Raw genomic sequence first — 24,465 nt, 5'->3', positions numbered from 1 at the left:
TTTTCATGTATTTTAATTGCTTAAAAGTTTTTTTTTGTTTTGGTTTTTTCTTTTTTTTTGGAGTTTTAATATATATATTTAATAACGATATTTCATTTCTTTAGTTAGTATTACAATATATTACTTAAATGGTTTCAATATGATCTGCAGTCAAATTTCTACGTTTGTCAAAGTATACCGTTTTATATGCCGAAAAAGATCGTTCGTCTAGATGACACGTGTCCAAATACCTTACATTTGAATCAGATATTGTCCCAATCTACGAAAGTCCTTTTGGGTTGGGCTGTTCAACCAATAGCTCGACCCCAAACTTACCACCAGATTCGTATTTTTGTGTTATTATAAGGGTACATACAAAAATAAGCTTAAATCGATTAGTCAACAAATATGCACCAAATATGCAAAATATGCCAAAGGTGTGCAAAATATTCAAAATATCCAAACATATGCAATATATGCAGTTTCCATAAAATATGCAAAAATTTCTTCGAGTTTTCTAAACCTACAGTTGTTAAAATGAATTTCTCTGTTTTCAAATTTTTTTTTTCCGATGCTCCAGAAAATATATGTATCCGCTCTCTACTTATCATATATAAATAGGCGACAAGTTACTAAATATGATTGCCCATTGTCTGTCGCCTCGACAATGGGATTTATTGGTTTTTTTTGATTCTGTTGAGATTCAAAATGACATGGCTGCTCACATTTCCGTGAATTTTTCCCAAGCCTATAATGGAATTTGCAAAGCCATCCTCTACTCCTGAAACGATATCTTGCTCAGATTCGATACTATGCGGTTGCCGTCTAGACTCCTCGCAATGTCTTCTCATTGCATTAACTTCAAAGAGAAAGGCTTTTAAATCCTTCGGATAGATTATTCGTGGTTTGAGCTAAAGTGCCAACAATTCTTCCCAAATTATCTGTGGTTGAATCTGACACTGTTGATTCTTTAACACTTGCAATTTCATTGTCTTCCTGCAACACATCCCATAGATTGTCTGCTAAATGCATTAACTAGCGATGCTAAATTTTTTTTTTGTAGTTTCCTAATCCAAAGTTTCAATAAAATATCAGTACTAAAGTTTGTCCCAGCAAAAAGTGATAAGGATATAAAAACTCTGAAGCTTTGCCATCACCAGTTTCCGTGTTAGACAAAATTTAGTCTAGCCTTTTGTTCCCACTAATGGTTGTTGTTGTTGTTGTAGCAGTGTATTGTACACTGAGGCGGCAGCCCTTGCCGATGAAGTACTCCATCGGGTCAACCCGGTACGTACAACCGGCTGCCATGGGATTGCCCACTAATGGTGTGACACTCTATCAAAATGCGCTTTATGCCTTCGTACCAATCACAACCTCCTGGGGCAATGCTGAGACAATGTACTCGTACTTTTTATTCGATTGCGTAATCCCTCTGGTAACGAATTGCATCTCTGCGTGGATACACAATGCCCCAGGACAACGCCCAAAATTGAGGCAGTTTCGCCGTGGCCGCAGTTATTTCAAGACTAGCTAAAGCTGTTCTCTTTTTTAAGGGCTGGCCTGTTAACCTAATTAAATGGATATACATAGATGATTATGCGAGATAATTTAATTGTATGACTCACGACAGCTTCTAAATGAGGATCCTAGATTTTTTTTTTATTGACGTTTTTAGTGCTTTATTTGGATTCTTATTCCAAACGGTTTTGATAAATTGAATTGATAACGAATAATCCAAATTCCAATTGCTACATAGGGATGGTAAGACAAATTTGGCGTTGCTCATATATTCCCATTTCTGTATTCTTCCTGCGGAATAAACGTTTCTCCTGGAGGCCACCGTAGCGCAGAGGTTAGCATGTCTGCCTATGACGTTGAACGCGTGGGTTCGAATCGTGGCGAGAAGATCAAAAAAAATTTTTTCAGCACTGATTGTCCCCTCCTAATGCTGGCGACATTTATGAGGTACTCTATTTTTTGGTATGGCAGTCATGTAAAAAATTTGACACGCCTTTCGGACTCGGCTAAAGAAAAAAAGCCTCTCAAACTTGAATCGGACAGCACTCATTGATATGTGAGAAGTTTGCCCCAGTTCCTTCATGGGATGTTAATGGTAAATTTTGCATTTTCCTATCTATTTTTCTGCAGATGCTTCTCCATCGCTTGATGCATTGCAACTTGCAGCTGTATTTGTAACACCACGGCAATCCAGGCCATAATATAAGAATGCGTTTGGTACCCAAGTACTGATTGTCCTTGCCTTGCTACACCATCGGGGTGCATAATTTAAGCAATTGGATCAGTCAATTTTTACTAACAACGATCTTTTGACCTTCCTGAAGAGATTTTTGTCTTTTATAAGAAGATTCAAAAGTAAGCATATATTAAACTAACATTTAAGATAAACATTCTTTCATTAACAAAATTATTTCCTTAAAAAATTGGGCACCCTCAAATTAAGTTCGTTATCTTTGGCTCGAATCTTTCAATGAAAGTATCGTCCAAATTAGTATATAATATGAAAGAACCCGATCTCCAGAAGTAGATCCTAGAGGGCCTGAGGAAGCTCGCCCATATATACCGATCTTCCGATTTGACTTTTAATGCGCCTTCGCTGATGCCTATGGTAAAGGGTACACAAATTCTTTGGAAAGATTAAGAGTCATTGGCAAAAGTTAAAAAACAAAACTACTCAAATACGGCAACTCTATTCTTCAGAACAAAACTTTCACGATCACGCCGACGGCATGTGGGCTAGGGCCGTACACTGGTTTATAGTATGCCATATCACTTACTCCTCACTATTGCAAAAAATCAACGACGATGACGGCAACGTCGACAATTCATAAACGATTTGATTCACAATTTCAATTTAAGCTGCAGTCTCTATTGTACACGACACTAGTAATGTACGAAATATCGCACTGCAATCAACGTTCTCTCTTTTGCTCGGCACGCGACGCTTTAGTGACAGTTAACGGGTTATAGATTGTGTGCGGAAGTAAACCCATTGTGTTAAGTTTGAAGAAGAAAGGGAAGCTCAAGAAAAACACTTTAATAAAAACTACCAAATCCCAAAAATAAATATAAACAAACAAGAAATATCATTTCACAAGACCACCAATACAACCGCAACAACAACCACGGCAGCGGCTATTAGCTGTGCCGCTCTGGCCTGAACAACAAGTTGATTGTAACCGCTTGCCTGGCAGACAACTACTCTTTAATTTTAGTTGAGATTTTTGTGAAAGTTTTCTCTTGTTATTGTTGCCTCGCATACAGTTTATTTGGCGTTTTCGCTTGTTGCGGTGGCATTGCAGCTCTCACATGTGTTAACTTTAGTATTGTTTGATGGTTTTTAATAATTATTGACAATACATATTTGTTTAAAAAAAAAAGAAAAAAGTGTTAAAAAGTGAGTTAGAGTTAATTCTTTACGTCAATCTTTTTCCCTAAACGGCTGCATACATAAGACGTCATTGAAAACAGAATGTTTGCAAAACGCTCGCTTCTTTTGAATAATATAAATATTCATAATAACAACAACAATACAGAGGAAACCAATGGCAAATGCCACCATGATCATGATAAATGCCTAGACACGGTAAGATTTGGTTTTGACTATGACTGTCATGGTTTGTAACTAATTTGTTGAGAAATGTAACAGACATCTCTATGTGGTTTTGAACTAGTTGATATCTGTATTGCAATGATAAGAAAAACTTGTAAAAGTAAGCCAAACATTTACATGGGTTATATAAGTCATGTCTATGTAAGAGTCGTTTTTAAACGTTAACGTAAGCTTGCTTGTAAACAGGAAATTGTCCACAGTGACAACAAGTGTACCATGTTGCATTAAGAAAAAAGTTGATTTTATGTAAGTTTTAATATTTTTTTTTTTAGAAAATTCTTCCAAATAAAAATATTTTTTTTTCCACAGGGTGGCTGAAACAAAGGGTTACCAATTCAAATGACCGCTTTTGCTGTGTGAAAATATTTTTAATAAAATTAGTAAACTAATTTCGTCAATCTGTTTGTAACACCTTAAAATGTGCCCCTAAGACCCCATAAAGTATATATATTCTTGACCGTTGTGGCATTTTAAGTCGAACTAGCCATGTCCGTCCGTCCGTCCGTCTGTCTATCGAAAGCACGCTAACTTTTGAAGGAGTAAAGCTAGCTGCTTGAAATTTTGCACAATTAGTTTTTATTACTGTAGGTTGGTTGGGATTGTAAATGGGCAAAATCGGTCCATGTTTTGATATAGCTGCCATATAAACCGATCTTGGGTCTTGACTTATTGAACCTCTAGAGGGCGCAATTCTTGTCCGATTTGACTGAAATTTTGAACGTATTGTTTTGATATCACTTCCAACAACTGTGCTAAGCATGATTCAAATCGGTCCATAACCTTATATATTGTAGCTGCCATATAAACGTTTTGAATTCTTGAGCTTTTAGAAGACGCAATTGTTATCCGATTTGGCTGTAATTTTGCACGTGGTGTTTTGGAATCACTTTCAACCCTTGTGTGAAATATGGTTCAAATCGGTTCATAACCTGGTATAGGTCGCTTTATATGGCAAATCTGAAAAGAATTGCGCCCTATAGTGGCTCAAGATATAAAATTTAGAGATCTGTTTAAATAAAATTTAGAGATCTGGTTATGAATCGATTCAGACCATCGGTTCAGAGAGATCGGTTGTGAACCTATTTGGGCCATACTTGGCACTTTTGTTGGTAGTAAAACCACCATACCACCTCATGCAAAATTTCAGTCCAATCGGATAATAATTGCGCCCTCTAGAGGCTCACGAAATCAAAATCTATGATTGGATTATATGGGAGCTATATCAGGCTATAAACCGATTTGAACCACATTTGGCGCAGTTGTTGGAAGTGAAAATAGAACACTAGGTGCAAAATTTCAGCTAAATCGGATAAGAATTGCGCCCTTTAGAGGCTCAAGATGTCAAGATCCGATATCGGTTTATATGGCAGCTTTACCAAAACATGGACCGACTTGGACCATTTACAATCCCAACCGACCTGCGCTAATAAGAAGTATTTGTGCAAAATTTCAAACTTTATTTATTAAGTCATGCCATTTGCAATACATCGAACTATCTATTTCCGAACCTACAAAGTATATATTCGGGATCGTCTTATAATTCTAAGACTTTTTAGCGATGTCCTTCTGTTGTAATCACTCTACAGCTTTTAAAAAAATGTTATGTTGAGCTAAAATTTGGCACAGATTCGTATTTTGTCTATATGCAAGTTAAGTTGTAGAATGAGGCAAAAAAGCACCATATTTAGATATACATTCGAATCCGCTAATTGAACACCTTTTAGTTGGAAAAATCGGTTTATTGAAAAAAATCACTTGAACTTTATGATGTTAAGGACATTTAAACACACTTCACTCCGCTGAATTGAAATACAAATGTATGCCAAAAATGTCACAATTCAAAACATACAATAAAATTTTTACAATTTAACTAATTGCACTTATAATTTTTATAATTACAAATCCTTTAACTTATCTGAAATTCTGCTAATGGAAGACATTCTACAAACTTCGTTTAAATCCAAAGAGGTGTCGCAGTATAAACTTGAATCGGACTGCACTCTTTGATATGTGGAATATTCGTGAGTAAATTTGCATATAACGCAATCACATTATTACGCTCGAACTCCATTACGAATAATTTACTTTCTAAATAAACTCAGAAGCAAATGCTTTTATTGGTTTGTAAATAATATAATGAGCTGTCAAGAACACAAATATCATTTAGCTGTCATTTTTGGTTTGACAGATATACCAGTGTGAACTTGGCAACACTTCATTGCAGCTTCTCTGAATTATTTTCTATATTCTAGAGTCAATAAGATTTGCCTGACAAATCACATCACGCTCTTAAGTGTGTTTTCCTGCACTCTTCGATCAGCTGTTATAAAACAAATGGCCGCTACGTTTATGATATCAAAAAATGGCAACACTTCATTGCAGCTTCTCTGAATTATTTTCTATATTCTAGAGTCAATAAGATTTGCCTGACAAATCACATCACGCTCTTTAGTGTGTTTTCCTGCACTCTTCGATCAGCTGTTATAAAACAAATGGCCGCTACGTTTATGATATCAAAACATTTTTCTCTGCAATAAATTTTTTTCGGGCAGGTGATATCATGAATCGGAGATAAGTGTATTCTTTGAAGCCAATCTATCTAATCGGTTTTCTTTATTTGGGGGTTGGGCACTGCTGGAAAAAACATTTGCCGCGTGTCAGGTGTACTAGGATTCATATAGTCCTACGACATGGGATTGAGGTATCTAGTGCCACTGGACAACGAGGATAATCTGTTGACTAGAGTTCGAGTGAGCATAGTAGATGTTGAAAGAGCACATTCTATCAGTAAAAAATACAATACGCTATTTTTTCTAAAACAACAGTCATATGTTTACTAAAAAAAGCAAGCAAAAACTTTTATTTTTACAAATTTTACAAATTTACAGTTTGAAGAATCTAGCCTTTGATTGCTTAGAGGCCTTTTGGTCGGTTATCGATTGCATATACGCTAATTTGATATGTCATGTTACTTGATTTTAACCATAAACGTAGAATTGGTAGAAAAATACTCAAAAATAGAGCAATATATGGAAATAGATCGGAATTTCGCAAACTGGGGGCTCATGAAGTACATTCGGGAGATCGGCTTATATGGGAGTTACATCAGGTTATGAACCTATTCAGACCATACTTAGCACAAATATTGGCGTTCATAGTAGAAATCTCTGTACAAATTTTCAGTTAAATCGGGTAAGAATAGAGCACCCTAGGAGTTAAAGAAGTCATATCGATGGATTGCATAAGAATGTGTGCAAAAATTTCAAGAAGCTAGCTTCTCCAGTTCGACCATTATCGTAATTTCCGCGACGGACGGACATGACAAGATAGACTCAGAATCTCAGGGCGATCAAAAATATATATGCTTTATGAATCCCAGATCAATATTTGGAGGTGTTGCTAACGTAATGACTAGATAAATATACCCTAGAGCTGGCAAACTATCGATAATCGGTATATTCGATATTTCTAATGGCCCATTTAGACGGCACATCATGATCATACTCATCGTGTGTACGTGTTGATTTTAGCTTTTGCCAAAAACGGTACATCGATTTTCTTTTCTCTTTTCTTTGATTTTATTTAATTTTTCATACTTTACTATAAATGTTCCTTTTATAACTTTATTTGGCACAGAACGTGTTTTTCAATATCTGTCAATTAATGATTACACATTTCTTTATAAACGGTAATCGATAGACGACATTCATCGAAAAAATCAAATGATTTTGATTTTTCAGCTATGAATGATGGTTATGCGTACATGTGATGCATACACCTTTCACCACTCCGCTTCCATATCCATGCAAAATGCATATTTTGTCCATGAACATTCCACTAAGGAACAGGGGCAAAGATCTCACATATCAATGAGTGCAGTCCGATTCAAGTTTAAGCTCAATGATAAGAGGCCTCCTTTTTATAGCCGAGTCCGAACGGCGTGCCGCAGTGCGACACCTCTTTGGAGAGAGATTTACATGGCATAGTACCTCACAAATGTTGCCAGCATTAGGATTCGAAACCCAGGCGTTCAGCGTCATAGGCGGGCATGCTAACCTCTGCGCTACGGTGGCCTTCCATATCCATAGTAATATGCAAATAGGGGCTGGTCTGAATCGTATTTCATTCAGGTCCCGAGAACTCTTATACCAGTCACAGTTTCAGCGAAATCAGGCAACTAATTCTCTTTTTATGGGATTAAGATCTTAAATTGGAATATCTGTCTATATGGCACCTATATCTACCGAAATATAATCTGATCGGGAGGCTTAATACAAGTCACTGTGTCAGCGAAATCAGGTAATAAATGCAGCTTTTATGGCCTCAAGCCCTTAATCTGCAGATCGGTCTATATGGCAGCTATATCTGAATAAAGACCGACCTGAACCATATTTGATTCGGATATCGGGAGGCTTTAATCAACTCACAATTTTAAATTTCAGCGAAATTGGATAATAATTTTGACTTTTATGGGCTTAAGACCCTAAATCGGCAGATCGGTCTATATGGCAACTATATCAAAGTATTGTCCCATCTAGACCATATCTTGGTGTGATGACGGAAGGCTTAAAAGAACTCACTGTTTAACATCTCTGCGAAATGGGGTTATAAATGCAGCTTTTATGGGCTCAAGACCCTTTATCGGCAGATCGGTCTATATAAAAGCTATATGCGAATATATACTTTGTAGAGTCGGAAATGGATATTTTGATGTGTTGCTAACGGAATGACTAAATGAATGTACTCCCTATCCTATGGAGATGGGTATAAAAATCCAAATTGAATAAAGCCGTGAGAGAAATCATTGTACAAAAGTTTAGCCTAAACGGAGAAATTGCACCGTCTATAGGCGCAATGTATCTTAAAGGATACATTCAGTGTCGGATCACTTATATTTGTTAAATTTTGCAAAAAAAGACTAATTTTGTCATAGTATCGATAGGAAATTACAATCGATATTCAGACAAAGAATTAAATATCGATAGTGCCATCGCTATTTTGTCAGCTCTAGTATGTATACCCCCACCCTATAATAGAAGGAGCTCCTGTGTTCGGCGTTATTGGGTTAAAAAGTTTCATTTCCAATGTTTTTTTAGGTGTACTAAAAGGCAATAAATTATTCTTTTAAATGATTAACCCATAATTGCAGTCTTTTGCTGGGTGCCAAATAAAAAATGAGATTGTCAGTAAAATCAGCAAAACAACTCACTGTGCTGTCATAATAAAAACAAATAGCAAAAGCAGATAATAGTACACTAAAGTGTTTTTTTAAACTATTAATTATAACAAAATGTATGTTTACATTATGACAAGAAAACAACCTTACAAATTGGCAAAGAGAAATCTAGGTTGCGTTGTTGCTAAGACCTTAGCGCTAAAAAATTTACAACTTCACTTGAAAAATGAAACACTAAGAAACATTGTGTATAAAAAATTTATTTATGACCATTCATGCAAGTCGTTTAAGGAGACGATTTCTAAACAACTTGTAGATTAACATTTTATTATACCCTCCACCATAGGATGGGGGTATACTAATTTCGTCATTCTGTTTGTTACTCCTCGAAATATTCCTCTGAGACCACATAAAGTATATATATTCTTGTTTTGTTACGATTTCTTACAACTGTATTAAGTGTGGTTCAAATCGGTCCATAACCTGATATAGCTGTCATATAAACTGATCTGGGGACTTGAATTCTTCAGCCTCTACAGGGCGCAATTCTTATCGGATTTGGCTGCGATTTTGCATAAGGTGTTTTGTTATGACTTCCAACAACTAGATGCTAAGTGTGGTTTAAATCAGTCCATAGCCTTATATAGCTCCCATATAAACCGATCTTGAATCTTGATTCTTGAGGCACTAGAGAGCGCAATTCTTATCTGATTTGGCTGAAATTTCGCAAGAAGTGTTTTGTTATGAATTCCAACAACTGTGCCAAATATGGTTCTAATTGGTCCATAACCTGATATAGCTGCAATATAAGCCGATCTGGGTTCTTGACATCTAGAGGTCGCAATTATTATCCGATTTGGCAGAAATTGTACAACGACTTCTCTCATGAACTTCAACATACGTTTCAATTATGGTCTGAATCGGTCTTTAGCCTGATAGAGCTCCCATATAAAAGTCCCTATTTTACTTCTTGAGCCCCTTAAGGGCGCAATTTTTATTCGAATTGGCTGAGATTTTACACAACGACTTTTACGATAACTTGATATTATATTCTCAATAATATAGTAATTCTTTTCGTTTTGTCAAATGTTTGCCTAAAAAGAGATACCGGGAAAAGAACTCGACAAATGCGATCCATGGTGGAGGGTATATTAGATTCGGGCCGGCCGAACTTAGCACGCTTTTACTTGTTTTTTTTTTATCAATTTTAGATTAGCCAAAGCAGCAGACATGCCGACGACAAGTGAAGGCTGCCTGTAATCAAACTAAATGTGACCATTCTGACCATTACTCATGATAATGGACATCCTGTTTAAAAAAAAATAATTATTAATGGGAGAATATTTTTATATTTCTATTTTTGGTAAATCGCACACATTTAAAACTAAGTACAATTCTCCAAATTAATCACTGCTGGCCATTGCATCGTCTCGATGCCGGCCATAACGGAGTGAGGGGGAATGAAAAAGCAGACGATTTGGCAGAGAACTGCCGTCAATAAACTTGATAAACCCGAAGCCTTTCGGGTCAACACAGTCCGAGTTAAGGGCGTGGGCTACGATCCGGATCTCCCCCATAGGAAAATCCTATGGGAGAGATCCGGATCGTGAGAAGACGAGGCTATTAAAAGAAGTAAGAAAGACGTCAGTACAGCTTTCGGTATCATAACAGGGCACATAGGACTGCGAGCTCACTTAAGCAAAATCGGTGCGGCAAGTGATAGCATATGTAGGGCATGTGTGATGGGACGTTGGAGCATTTCTTATGTCACCGCTAGGCTTTAGCGGCCAACCGGTACTTAGGTGGGGACACAATACCAGTCATAAACCTACTAAGAGGCGTATTATGGAAAACAATTCAGGATTTTGTATGCAGTACGGTTTTCTTAACTTAGATTTTCTTTTTCGAGGTTACCTTTTAGTATTTAGAGCGCACAACAAGCCGATTACTGGCTTAGGGGTATGTCCATAGTGGCATGGGCCGGATTAATATCCGCAACCTCTTTTTAACCTAGCCTAAACTAGGGCCCACCATAACTCAGAGGTTGGCATGTCCGCCTCTGACGCTGAACGCCTGGGTTCAACTACCGGCGATAACATCAGAAAAAATTGTCAGTGGTGGTAACCCCTTCTAGGCCAGCGACACTTATGAGCCATTGACGTTTTATAATCGGCCACATAAACTTCTCTAAGAAGTGGTGTCACTCTGCCGCAAGCTGTTCGAAATCGACAATAAAAAGGAGGACCCTTATCATTGAGCGTACAACTCTTTTATATGAGAGAAGTATTCCCGTTGTTCCTTAATGGAATGTTCATGGGTAAATTTGCATTTACATGCCATATTTAGTACCAATTTTGGTACTAATTGCAATTTTTTGAATAGTCTTTTTTTATTAAGTCTATAGATACTACAATAAAATTTTTTAAACTGATAGCATAAACGCTGGCTACATTTGCAAGGTATCCTGCATTTTAAAACTTCTCTACCAAGTGGTGTCGTTATGCGGCACGCCGTTCGGACCTTTACCATTAACCTTTAACTTTACCTTAAAGTTTATTCGGACTGCAGTTATTCATATGAGAGATAGCATAAACGACGAAAGAATCATCATTTGAGAAATTAGTTCCTAAATATGTTATACTTAAAATTTTTTAAATATTTGCTAGGTCTATTAGGGACATTTAAAGAAATTCTACTAAGAAGAAATTCGGAATCTTCTCTCCCATTATTATTCTAAGACTTCCTAGTGAAGGTAGTTTTATAAGGCTCACCCCCACTCGCCCACGAAAGGAAAACAAATGAAACTGCTTCTGAACACATTCAATCTGATTGAAATAAAGCGTGTAGTAGGGATCCCAAACTATGGAACCATATTCAAGGTTGCAACACACTACCGAAGTATATAAACCTTTCGTTAGTGAAGAATCGTCAATTTCTTTGCCCCATTGTTTTATGTAACCGAGAGCAACATAGGCTTTACTGACTGTCAACGAGATATGTTGACGAAAGCCCAAGCGTTGATCTATAAGCATACCCGGATTCGTAAACAAATCAACAACCTCAAGCTTATTACTTCTTACAAAATAAGTGGTATCAAAAGGACTTCCTCTTGAAAAACGCATTACTTTACATTTGGAAATATTCAATTTCAACAGGTTTATAGTCCAGGTCAGACTGGATATAGCATTGTTCATACGGATCACTGGGGGATCTGAAGATTTTCACATCATCTGCAAACATTAATTCGCTAGAATACCTCTTAGAAGTGGGCAAAGATACAGAAGAAGATCGGACCGAGATGGTTGCCTTGGGGAACTCCCAAGAAAACAATGATCGGTTTCGAAATAGCCATACCAAATTTGACACTTTGTGTACGATCAGTTAAATACGAACTCAACAACTTTAGCAACGAATTACTGAAACCACACAAATCAAAGTTTCATCAACAAGAAAGTGTGATTAACTTTGTCAAAAGCTTTATTGAAGTCAGTGTAGATCACAGCATTAGTCTATCTGCGATATCAGGAAGCATCATTGGCCAGACACACCCAGAAAACAGATTTGTTGCGTCAACCAATTTTTTCGAACCTCGGTTCCCGATTTCTTTACTGGTATGTGACGATTTTATATGCAGTACAAACTGCCGGAAGGATAGTCAGCACAACTACCGATAAAAGGTTAGTGGAACTCCGGTATGGCAATTAGCACAACTACCGGTAGGGTAATTAGCAAAAGGACCGTAAGGGTGTTGTGCTAACTCTTTAGTGGTACTGCAGAATATAAAATGTTGTTGATACAATTGGCAGAAGCAAAATTAATCGATTTTTATGGAAATAATTAATGCAAGTAGCATCTTCTTTTAACCCTATTTATTATATCATGGTTAAGATAGCTACTGATGAACAGAAAAAGGGCATGCCAATGGGGTCTCCATTATCGCCGATTGTAGCAGACATAATAATGGACGAGCAACATAAGACATAATAATGGACGAGCAAACCGCGATTTTTGACCAAATATGTAGATGACATATTTTGCATAATCGACAAGAATGAAGTAGAAAACACACTCCGAATATTGAATTCATTCAATAAACAGATCCAATTTACAACGGAATGCGAAACAAATGGCATGCTATACTACCTTGACACAATAGTCCATAGGAAAGGCAACAGATTAAAGCTCGATTGGTGCCAAAAAGAAACAGCATCGGGAAGGCTCATTAACTTCTATTCAAAGCATCCAAGGAGGATAAAAATCAACACTGCCACAAATTTTATCGATAGGTTTTTCAAAATAAACGACAAATCCTTCCACATCGAAAATGAGAAGAGAATTCGAAACATACTAGAGCAAAATTATTTCCCAAGAAAAACGGTAACGGATCTAATAAAACACGTGAAGAATAAAAAGGACAAGGACAAGGATACGAAGGAACTTGCACCAAGAATTTATAAAAGGACAACATATATTTCAGGCTTTTCGGAGAGATTTGGTAATTCCAACATTTAGAAACAAAGACTCATACCAACTGGCACTAAAAAGCGGCAATACCGTCAACCACCTATTTAGCAAGACCAAAGCCAGGATAAGGAAAGAGAAAAAATCGAACGTGGAAAAACCAATGGCATATATTGGCACTAAAAAAACAAAGCTGAAGACAAGGGTTTCCGCTCATAAATCGCAAAGGATTAGGCAAAGGATAAGCCTTTAGAACAGAAGACTGCACTCACAGCCCACTGTGCAACTCGAGGACATGTACCAAATTTCAAGGACGTCACAATAATAGCCCAAGAACCTAACTACAAAAGAAGATACACATTAGAAATGCTGCACATAATTAACACCCCAACTGACGAACGTATGAACTACAAAACGGATACAGACCACTGTGCACCAATATATAGAAACTTAATACAAAAATATACGCAATAGACTAATATAAGCAATAGACAATAAGCTTCAGTCATTCTTGTGTGGTATAAGAAATAAGTTCACTTGTTTTAAAATGTTATTTCTGTTTTCAAATGTTAAATTTTAATCAAATTCATATTTTGTTTCTGTGCTTTTGCTTAATTCTGTTTTATGTTACTATAATCTTTTTAGTTATCCATTCCCTGATGAAGATTACTGGCGGTAATCGAAATATTGGAAAATGTAAAATAAAACAATTAATAATAATAAAAAAACACCGACATCTGTTTTTTAATAATTGTACATGACCTCAAGCCGAACTATCCACGAAATTTTAACCAAAATAGGTCAACAATACACAATATAATACCTACTGAACTATGAAAATAACCAAACCGTGGTTCAAACAATTGAAATTGTTATGACATTATTAACTTTTTGTTCTTATAATCGAATTCCAATCAATGATTTCTCTGGCTGCATGTTAATTCCAAAATGTTAGTAATGGTCGATCTTGACTTTCTGGGACCGTGCTGGCAAGAAGAAAGTAACAAAAAAAAAGTGATGAGAAAGAGATTCGGTTAATACATGTTCCATCACTAAGTTAGTAAATTTCGGATTCTTCAATTCTTCAAAACAGTATCTTCATCAATAAAACAGAGATGCACAAAATAAAAATGAGATTGTTTGTGTGATTTACTCCCTTTAAAATTCTTTTATAGTCTCTATGACTAAAAATTAAATTCTTTGGTAGAATGAATGACATAATAATAAGAAAATTACATAACTTTTTCTTTCTTGTCTAACGTTGAATCCAAATAAAACATTAATTTTAGATTGAAAATAGAGAAATTATGAGTGTACTCAAGCGTATGTTCATTCTTTGCTGTCTTAATAACGACTAAAGCCAAGAGAATAAGAATATGTGTGAATTGAGCATCAACGCTAAAGAAAATTGTAGTTTTGTGCACAACTTCTATAAAAAAGCATCTAAAAATTTTATCGCCCTTATTATAGGGATTTATATCTATTATCATGGTTATAAAGTTTATCTGAATAAGTGGTTTGCAAAAAAAATCTTCAACAACATGAAACCAAATACTTAACTTTTTTACATAGTTTTATCTATGACCTATTTAGGACATATAGTTTGATCATTATAAGGGCAACATATCGTCAGTGTAATGCTATCTGGTTCCAAACGCACTTGAAGTTTGCAAGATGCATTGAAATATGGCATATCTGGCGAAAATTAAACACGATACGAGTACGTGAAATTTTCTTGGAAATTCTGAAAGGGCTTGTCTTAACATAATAAAAACCTAACTCAAAATGGGCGTATGGAAGAAGATAGCATTAAGCCCACGATATATTTATATTCTACTGTTCTAATAGCTGGGTCTTAAAATAGGCATTTTCTATGTCATTTAAGACTTTCTTTTTAATAAAATGTGAATAATTTAAACCCTTGTTTAAAACCTATGCTATAGCAAATATGAGTGAGTAAAGAAGTTTGTATAAAATATATAACATTTCTGCATAGTTATTTCGAGAAACCTAAACCATTTACAAAACATCTTCATAAATGTCGTAACTTTCCATCATTCTAACTTAAAACTATCTACAGTTGAACCCTTGGTTTCCACATGTCGAAGTTTATCTTATACATACTGTGTGCATACGAAATGTTTTTTCTTCGAATGTGGGTAAATATGTTACTGACATATGTTCTTGGCCTCTGTTTATAGAAGCTGTGCCCAGAACAAAGATAAACATCACCAATAAATGAGGGGTGAATGATCAGCTGGTTAAGGCGTAATCATGTGACAGTTCACAGTTTACTCATTATATAATTCTACCAATATCAAAAAGGAGTGTTTAATAAGTATAAGTATTATTGTATTAATCCAAAATACAATACTCGTTCATAACATAATACAAAATCTAATCAAAACGTAGTTACATTTGTATCATATACGTATTCTAAAATGGCTATAATTAAGTGATCACACATCTGTACTCCCTTTTCTGTTTGTAACACATCGAAATAGTGATTACCGTTACCGAACCGGGCCCGCTCCGCTGCGCCTTCTTTAACTCTCTAATATCTTTTTAGGGTGGGGACACTTCGCCCTGAATACGGATCTCGAATTCCTGCCATTGTAGCCTATGACGCTGAACGCGTTCGAATCCCGCCGAGAAAATCGGACAAAGGGGTGTTATCCCCTCTTATTTGCGAGGTACAATGCCATGCAAGATCTTTTCAAAACATTTTCCCAGAGAGGAGTCGCACTGCGGGACGCCGTTCGGACTCGGCTATAAAAAAGTTCCCTTATCATTGAGTTTAAACTTAAATCGGAAAGCACTCATTGATGTGTGAGAATTTGCCTCTTCTCGATTCCTGGTGGTAATGTTCTTCCTTAAGGTAATGTTCTCATTAGGGTAGAGATAACACCTCAGACATTTCGACTCATACTATATGGATATGAAATTCGTTCTTTATTCCCAACTGAAATGAAGTTCAGTTTAGGGGGTGCTTTCGGGCGTACCCTAACACACTTGGCTTCAAAATTAGATGTCAAATTCGTTTTCTACTCTCAAATAAATTTCATTTGAGTCCCATAATGTCATAATGGGTATTTGACGCATCTTTAGGAGGAAAAGCGCCACTTAGACTTGAACGCAAATTTAATCTACTCTCTACTCTCTTTCATTAGAGTCCCATATAGCCTTGATCGGCTAATATGCCCATTTGGGGGTGGGCGACCTCCCATTACTTGGACCTAATGTTTTATGCCATATTTGTAATCTACTGCCTAATACTTTTCCCATATTGACATAAGCTTCAAATATATCTGCTTAGAGGAGTTTTGGGGTTGGGGGGCCCGCTGGGTATTTGGACCCAAATTCGCTTTCTGGTCTCCAATACCTTTCATTTGATACCCTTATTGTGCCCATTGGACCAATTTCGGATATGGATGGCGTTTTTGGGGTTAGGGGAAGGGTCCGCCTCCACCCGTTGTCTAAAAAATATATAGCCTATGTTTCCTTCCAGACAAACGTACACAATCAATGAAAAATTTAAGAAAATCGGTTCAGCCAAGTATCATATAGTCATAATGGCGTTTTTGAGGGTTGGCGTGACCCCCTATACTTCGATCTGATTTTGTATGCTAGATTTGTAATCTACTCCCGAATACCTTTCATTTGAGTCCCATATTGAAATGAACGTCCAATATGTCTGTTTGGGGGAGTTTTGAGTTGGGGCGACTCGATGGGTACTTAGCCTCAAATTTCAATCCCATTTCGTATTCTCTGCAATACCTTTCATTTGATATCTATATTGTCCCGATCGGTCCACTTTTTATTTTGGGTTGTGTTTTTGGTATAAGGGGGAGGGTCCGTCCCCTTCCGATTCCGAAAAATTATATAGCCTATCTTTCCTTCCAGACCAACCTACATAATAAGCGAAAATTTCGAGAAAATCGGTTCTGCCGTTTTTCAGTCCATACGGAACAAACAAACCGAGTCCCATACATATATCCGTGATTGGCTTTTTGGGCGTTTTTGTGGGGGTGGGGTGACCCCCTATACTTCGACATGAATTTGTATGTCAGATTCATTATCTACTCCCGCATATTTTTCATTTGATAACCATATTGACCTTATCGGTCCACTTTTGATTTTGGGTGGTGTTTTTGGGGTAACGTTGGAGGGTATAATAATAAAACAATAATATAATATAATAATTGTAAAAACTATTCCTACTTCCTGTCCATGTTGGTAATCTACGAATACCTTTCATTTGAGACCCATATTGCCATGATCGTCAAATAATCCTATTTTAAGGGGGTTTGGGGCTGGGGCGGCCTCCCAGGTTCATGGACTCAACTTTTATTTTTAAATTCGTACTCTACTCTTGAATACCTTCATTTGAATCCCATATTATCCCGATCGGTCCACTTTTATTTTTGGGTAGTACTTTTGTGGTAAGTAGGAGGGTCTGCCCGCTCCCGATATCAAAAATTTTATATAGCCTATGTTTCCTTCCAGACCAGCCTACACAATATGTGAAAATTTGAAGGTAATCGGTTCAGCCGTTTTTGAGGCGTGTACAATCCATGTTCCATTCTTATGCTCTTTGCTTCAGCCGTTGTTGAGACAGCAACGAAAGCACATGCGCTTGAGTGTACGCAAGACATATTAACGCAGGTAGTGTACAGCAAACAGTTGAGTACAATTTTTTTCTCGCGAAGTGCACTTTCTGTCAACGAGTTTTAGTTGTGTGTGTGCATCATAGTTAAGAACCATCACACAAAAACAACAAAAAATGACACGAACTAGTAATACCAGGGTTGTCTTTCATATTTCGGGATTGTACAATCTTTGTGTTGCAATCTGCCAACTGACAGCTCTATCGTAAAGCTTGACATTTTTGAGCTTATACTTACTCAGAACGTTTTGACATACGAGCGTTATTTGTGTTGTTTACAGTAACTTCAAAGATTCATCTCGGCCAAAAATGGAATCGTGCGATTATTTTTTACAGCTTTCGACGTCGATTAACTCAACAACAGTGCATCGATGAAATTAATTCCATTATTGGCGATGAAGCTCCATCAAGGACCATTGTCTATCGATGGTATGGTGAATTCAACCGAGGTCATAGTTCACTCCTAGACAAATTTCGTTAAGGTCGTCCAAAATCAGTTGTTGTTCCAAAAACCATTGATGCTGTGCGCCAACTGATATTGGAAGATCGTCATGTGACCTATCGTGAGATTGAGACAACCTTAGGCATGAGCCTTGTATCGATTAGTCGAAAGAAATGCTCCAAAAATACGAAGCAACTGCATTTTTGAGCACTCAAAACATCGATTTGATGAGTTATCCGCCGTATAGTCCTGACTTGCCATCGTATATGTTCTTTGTGAATAATACTTCTAATATTTCGCGTCATGACCAAATATCTGCCCCTTGTTTCTCAAGACATGATTTGATTTATCTGGCTTACAATTTCACTGTATCAAAGACAGTGGAGAAGTTTTCGTGCTGCGACTTCAAAATTTTTGATTGGAATGGGATATATAATTCTTATGTATGCTGATGACGTTCTGTTAATAATATTAGTGAACGCGTTGCAATACTCAACGAGGACCTGTCCTGTGTCTATAAGTGAGCTACAGCAAATGGTTTATTTCTGAACCCTCAGAAATCGAAAGTGATTTTTATTCACAAAAATAAAAGATTTAGTTTGCATAACCTGGATATTACTATAAATCAACAGAAAATTGATATTGTGTCTAGTGCTAAGAATTTAGGTGTGATTTTTAACAGTTCTTTATCTTGATCAAATCATCTTAATGCTGTAGCCGGGCAGACATATGCAAAGCTGCGTGCACTGTGGATAACTGACTTTTATATACCAATCGATTTTTCGAATTCTGTTAGCAAAGACATATCTAAGCCTGATCTATGGGTGTGAACTTTTTCAAACTGCGATTCACTAAGCCAACGAGAATGAAATGCAGTATTCATCGGCATTATAAGGTATGTCTATGGTATACGAAGGATTTAACATGTTTCTCACTTGGCTACATTGACTGTCCGATGTCGCCGAAATTTAGGACAGTGGGATAAGTTGAAACCCTCGACATACTTCCGCAATATGGCTCAGAACGGCCCAGATTTAGATAAAGCTGTCATATAGACCGATCTCATGATTTAAGATTTTGGGCCCATAGAAGGCGCATTTATTGTCCGATGTCGCCGAAATTTGGGACAGTGAGTTAAATTAAGCCCCTCCACATATTTCTGCAATTTGGCCTAGATCGATCAAGATTTGCATTTAGCTGCCATATAGACCGATTTAACGATTTAAGGTTTTGGGCCCATAAAAGGCGCATTTATTGTCCGAAGTCATCGAAATTTGGGACAGTGAGTTGTGTTAGGCCCTTCGACATCCCTCTTCAATTTGGCTCAGATCGGTCCAGATTTGGATATAGCTGCCGTATAGACCGATCTCTGGTCCATAAAAGGCTCATTTATTGTCCGATTTTGCCAAAATTTGCTAGGCCCTTCAACATCCTTCTTCAATTTGGTCCCGATTTGGATATAAAGGGTGATTTTTTTGAGGTTAGGATTTTCATGCATTAGTATTTGACAGATCACGTGGGATTTCAGACATGGTGTCAAAGAGAAAGATGCTCAGTATGCTTTGACATTTCATCATGAATAGACTAACTAACGAGCAACGCTTGCAAATCATTGAATTTTATTACCAAAATCAGTGTTCGGTTCGAAATGTGTTCAAATTTTGACAAATTTTGTTCAGCGATGAGGCTCATTTCTGGTTGAATGGCTACGTAAATAAGCAAAATTGCCGCATTTGGAGTGAAGAGCAACCAGAAGCCGTTCAAGAACTGCCCATGCATCCCGAAAAATGCACTGTTTGGTGTGGTTTGTACGCTGGTGGAATCATTGGACCGTATTTTTTCAAAGATGCTGTTGGACGCAACGTTACGGTGAATGAACACATTTCGAACCGAACACTGATTTTGGTAATAAAATTCAATGATTTGCAAGCGTTGCTCGTTAGTAAGTCTATTCATGATGAAATGTCAAAGCATACTGAGCATCTTTCTCTTTGACACCATGTCTGAAATCCCACGTGATCTGTCAAATACTAATGCATGAAAATCCTAACCTCAAAAAAATCACCCTTTAGCTGCCATATATAGACCGATCTCTCGATTTAAGATTTTGGGCCCATAAAAGGCTCAGTTATTGTCCGATGTTGATGCGTTCAGAATGTATGTTTTGGAGACACCTCAATAAGAGTGGCAAAAGTGCTTCGACAATTAGTTCAAACGCATGCAAATGTGTTTTTTCGGTTCCTAAAAGTTTTAATTTTTGCTTGTTTGACAGAAGTTTGGTATGTAGAATAAAATTATGCCCTTCAATTAAATTTATTTTGTATAAATTTTTAGCAGAATCCATGGTGGTGGTTTGCCAAACGCTTTTACTTGTTTCACCCAAACCCCAGTACTAACTTCATTCACACGCAAATTGCTTATTAATTGTTGGCGAAATATGCTGCATTCTATTGGTCGACATAACAAGGACATAGGTCAAACAAAGCCACACAACAAAAGCAACTGTGATGAAACAGAGTTGCTTGGACTCAGTTTGTGAGCATTTAATTACATTTGTAATTAATTGAAGCAAAATTTGAATTGGCGCAGCGGTATGTCGCTGGTATTTCGCTCAAAAGAACTCAGTACCACTTCAGCGGAATGTGTTCGCATTTTTTTCATCACTAAGTCTGTACTAGGCTTAAAGTAAAATGTGAACAAATTTCACTTTCCTAGTTTGAATCCGCATACTAGCTTTACCCAATGAAAACACTTAAAACGCATTAAGTTCGGCCGTGCCGATCTTTTGATTTCCACCACCAAGAATATATTTATTATCAAAATTTATTATAACACTACTAAATCCATATTAATATCCAAATAATCCGATCTTAATCATATTTGGTTCAGGTACTGAGAAGCTCTAAACAAGTAACAGTTCGAACAGCTCTATATACAAGTTACAGTTCGGGTAATAAGTGCGTCGTTCATGTGATAAAGCCCTAATTCGGATGATCGATCTATATGACAGCTATATTTATCCAATCTGGACCATATTTGGGTTGGATGTCGGGAGTCTTAAAGCAGTTCACTGTTTCAAATTTCAGCAAAATCTGGGAATAAATGCGCCTTTATGGCCTTTAGACCTTAAAGCTGAGGATGGGTGTCTATGGCAGCTATCTCTAAATATAGCCCGATCTGGACCATATTCGGGATAAATGTTGGGAGTCTTAAAAAACTCACTGTTCTAAATGTCAGTGAAGTCGGGTAATAAATGCACCTGTTATTGGCCTAAACCGCTAAATCGGCAAATCGGTCTATATGGCAGCTATATCCAAATATGTTCCAATCTGGACTATTATTGAATCGAATATCGGCGGGCCTAATAAACTCAGCGAAATCGGGTAATAAATGCGCCTGTTATAGGTTTAAGGCCCTCAATCGCCAGATCGATCTATATGGCAGCTATATCCAAATATATTCCGTTATGGTTCATTCAAGCACTTAACTTGCATTTAGAGGAAATACAAGTCTGTGCAAAATTTCAACTTAATATCTCAATTTTGAAAGACTGTACAAGTGACGGACACACGGACATCGTTAAATCATCTTAGAATTTTACAACGATCCGAAATTTATACACTTTGTAGGGTCGGAAATGGATATTTCAATGTGTTACAAACAGAATGACTGAATGAATATACCCCATTCTATGGTGGTGGGTATAAAAAAAAGAGCCATCGTTGGGTTTTGAGTAAAAGAGCCATCGTTTAACACAGGCGAAGTTCATAAAAGTTTTATCATAACCGAGGAGACTTTAACACCAAAACCTGATAAATTCAGCACAAACGTTCAATGGTCAAGGCAAATGTTGCACAGTTACTATAAAAATAGTACTTCCCCTATAAAACAGATTTTTTTGCCCCGAAAATATTCTAAAAGTTATATTTTTTGTGTATATCAGTTGGAAATCCACTTTAGGCGTTCATTTCTTTAAAGGCTGCTGAGTTATTTTAGTACTGGATGCATGGACGGACAAGCCGTGAAGGGCAAAAATAAAACTCAAAAAAGTATCCAGTGCAAGTTTGCCATGTTTGTTTGCCTTGAGGTGGTAACGCCATTTGCAAAGCCGTCTAAACAATATAAGGAAAAAAGTGAATATAGTTGTAAAATTTACAAATAAAATTTGCCAAACATGTGTGGGCATAGAAGTCAAATAAAATTTATTAAGATTTGTGCACGCAAATTTATAAATAATTGGTTTTAATTTTATTTTGCCATTCACAATAGAGGATTTCTGCGGATGGCGGTGGTTTTAATTTTATTATTTTGCCATTCACAATAGAGAATTTGTGCGGGTGGCCACACTTTTTTGTGAGAAACATATCATGACAATCCTGACGACAGATGTTTCACATAAGCCTGGGGCTCAATTCTCTTGCTATAAAAATACAACATGAAAAGTTTTTTTACGTTTTCATAGCATATGTGATTCCATTTTTGGGTAAAAACAAAAACAAAAAGACATTTTTGCTGTGTTTTATTTCAGTACTGGATGAACAAACCTTGAGGGGCAAAAATAAAACGCAAAAAGTTTAAAGGGCAAGTCTGCCAACCTGTCTAAACAATATGAAGAAAAAAGTGAATATAGTTGTAAAATTTACAAATAAAATTTGCCAAACATGTGTGGGCATAGAAGTCAAATAAAATGTATTAAGATTTGTGCAAGCAATTTCATAAATAATTGGTTTTAATTTTATTTTGCCATTCACAATAGAGAACTTCTGAGGGTGGCCACACTTATTTGTGAAAAACATATCATGGCAATCCTGACGACAGATGTTCTTTATAACCCTGCACTGGCAATTTATTCCGAACTTCGTTGTCCTGGATAGATGCAATTTTCAATTTGTTTGTTTGTCGGTTTATTTGTTTGTTCCGTATAGACTCAAAAACGGCTGAACCGATTACCTTCAAATTTTCACAGATTGTGTAGGTTGGTCTGGAAGGAAACATAGGCTATATAATTTTTTGATATCAGGAGGGGGCAGACCCTCCCCCTTACCCCAAAAGTACTACCTAAAAATAAAAGTGGATCGATCGGGACAATATGGGATTCAAATGAAAGGTATTCAAGATTAGAGAATTTCATATTAAAAGTTGGGTCCAAGTACCTGGGGGCTGCCTCAGCCTCAGCCCCAGCCCCAAAACCCCTTAATATAGGTTTATTTGACGATCATGACAATATGGGATTCAAATGAAAGGTATTAGGCAGTAGATTACGTATATGGTCAGGAAGTAGGAATGACTTTATAATTTATTGAGAACGGAAGGCGGACCCTCCACCGTTACCCCAAAAACACCAGCCAAAATCAAAAATGGACCGATAAGAACAATATGGCTATTAAATGAAAAGTATGCTGGAGTAGATGACGAATCTGACATACAAATTCATGTCGAAGTATAGGGGGTCAACCCACCCCACAAAAACGCCCAAAATGAGCATATTAGCCAACCACGGATATATGGGACTCGGTTTGTTTGTTCCGTTTAGAGTGTAAAACGGCAGAACCGATTTTCTCGAAATTTTCGCTTATTGTGTAGGTTAGTCTGGAAGGAAACATAGACTATATAATTTGCCGGTATCGGAAGAGGGACAGACGCTCCCCTTATGCCAAAAACACAACCCAAAATCAAAAGTAAATCGATCGGGACAAAGGTATTGGAGAGTAGAATACGAATATGGTATTAAAATTTGAGTCTAAGTACCCATCGGGCCTCCCCAACCCCAAAACTTCCCCCAATTATTAATTTCAATATGGGACTCAAATGAAGGCTATTCGGGAGTCGATTTCGAATTTGGCATACAAAATCAGATCGAAGATCAAAAACGCCATTAGACCCATTATTACTATATATGATACATGGCTGAACCGATTTTCTTAAAATTTTCACAGATTGTGTACGTTTGTCTGGAAGGAAACATATAATTTATATAATTTTATATAATCTATTGGGTTGCCCAAAAAGTAATTGCGGATTTTTTAAAAGAAAGTAAATGCATTTTTAATAAAACTTAGAATGAACTTTAATCAAATATACTTTTTTTACACTTTTTTTCTAAAGCAAGC

General features: G+C 36.7%; 1 protein-coding gene and 1 long non-coding RNA gene across 3 annotated transcripts in view; both read left to right on the top strand.

The window, feature by feature from the left end:
* Positions 1-24,465, top strand: part of LOC106086275 (bifunctional 3'-phosphoadenosine 5'-phosphosulfate synthase) — a 102,242-nt gene that overhangs the window by 39,342 nt on the left and 38,435 nt on the right. The window contains exon 1 of one of the 2 annotated variants that reach the window (XM_013250877.2): positions 2,853-3,583. The exons of the other annotated variant lie outside the window; for it this stretch is intronic. Coding sequence (XP_013106331.1) covers positions 3,470-3,583 — 114 coding nt within the window. The 5' untranslated portion in view covers positions 2,853-3,469. Of the gene's footprint in view, positions 1-2,852; positions 3,584-24,465 lie in introns of those variants that run through there. 2 annotated transcript variants of the gene reach the window in all.
* On the top strand, positions 3,591-4,067 carry LOC106086276 (uncharacterized). Its single transcript, XR_001221111.2, has 2 exons — positions 3,591-3,856; positions 3,920-4,067. It is a non-coding gene; the product is annotated as an uncharacterized LOC106086276 (long non-coding RNA).

Source organism: Stomoxys calcitrans, chromosome 1 (assembly GCF_963082655.1).
Source record: "Stomoxys calcitrans chromosome 1, idStoCalc2.1, whole genome shotgun sequence".
NCBI lineage: Eukaryota > Metazoa > Arthropoda > Insecta > Diptera > Muscidae > Stomoxys > Stomoxys calcitrans.
Note: the sequence above shows the minus strand (reverse complement) of the source record. Positions and strands in the feature narration are given on the sequence as shown.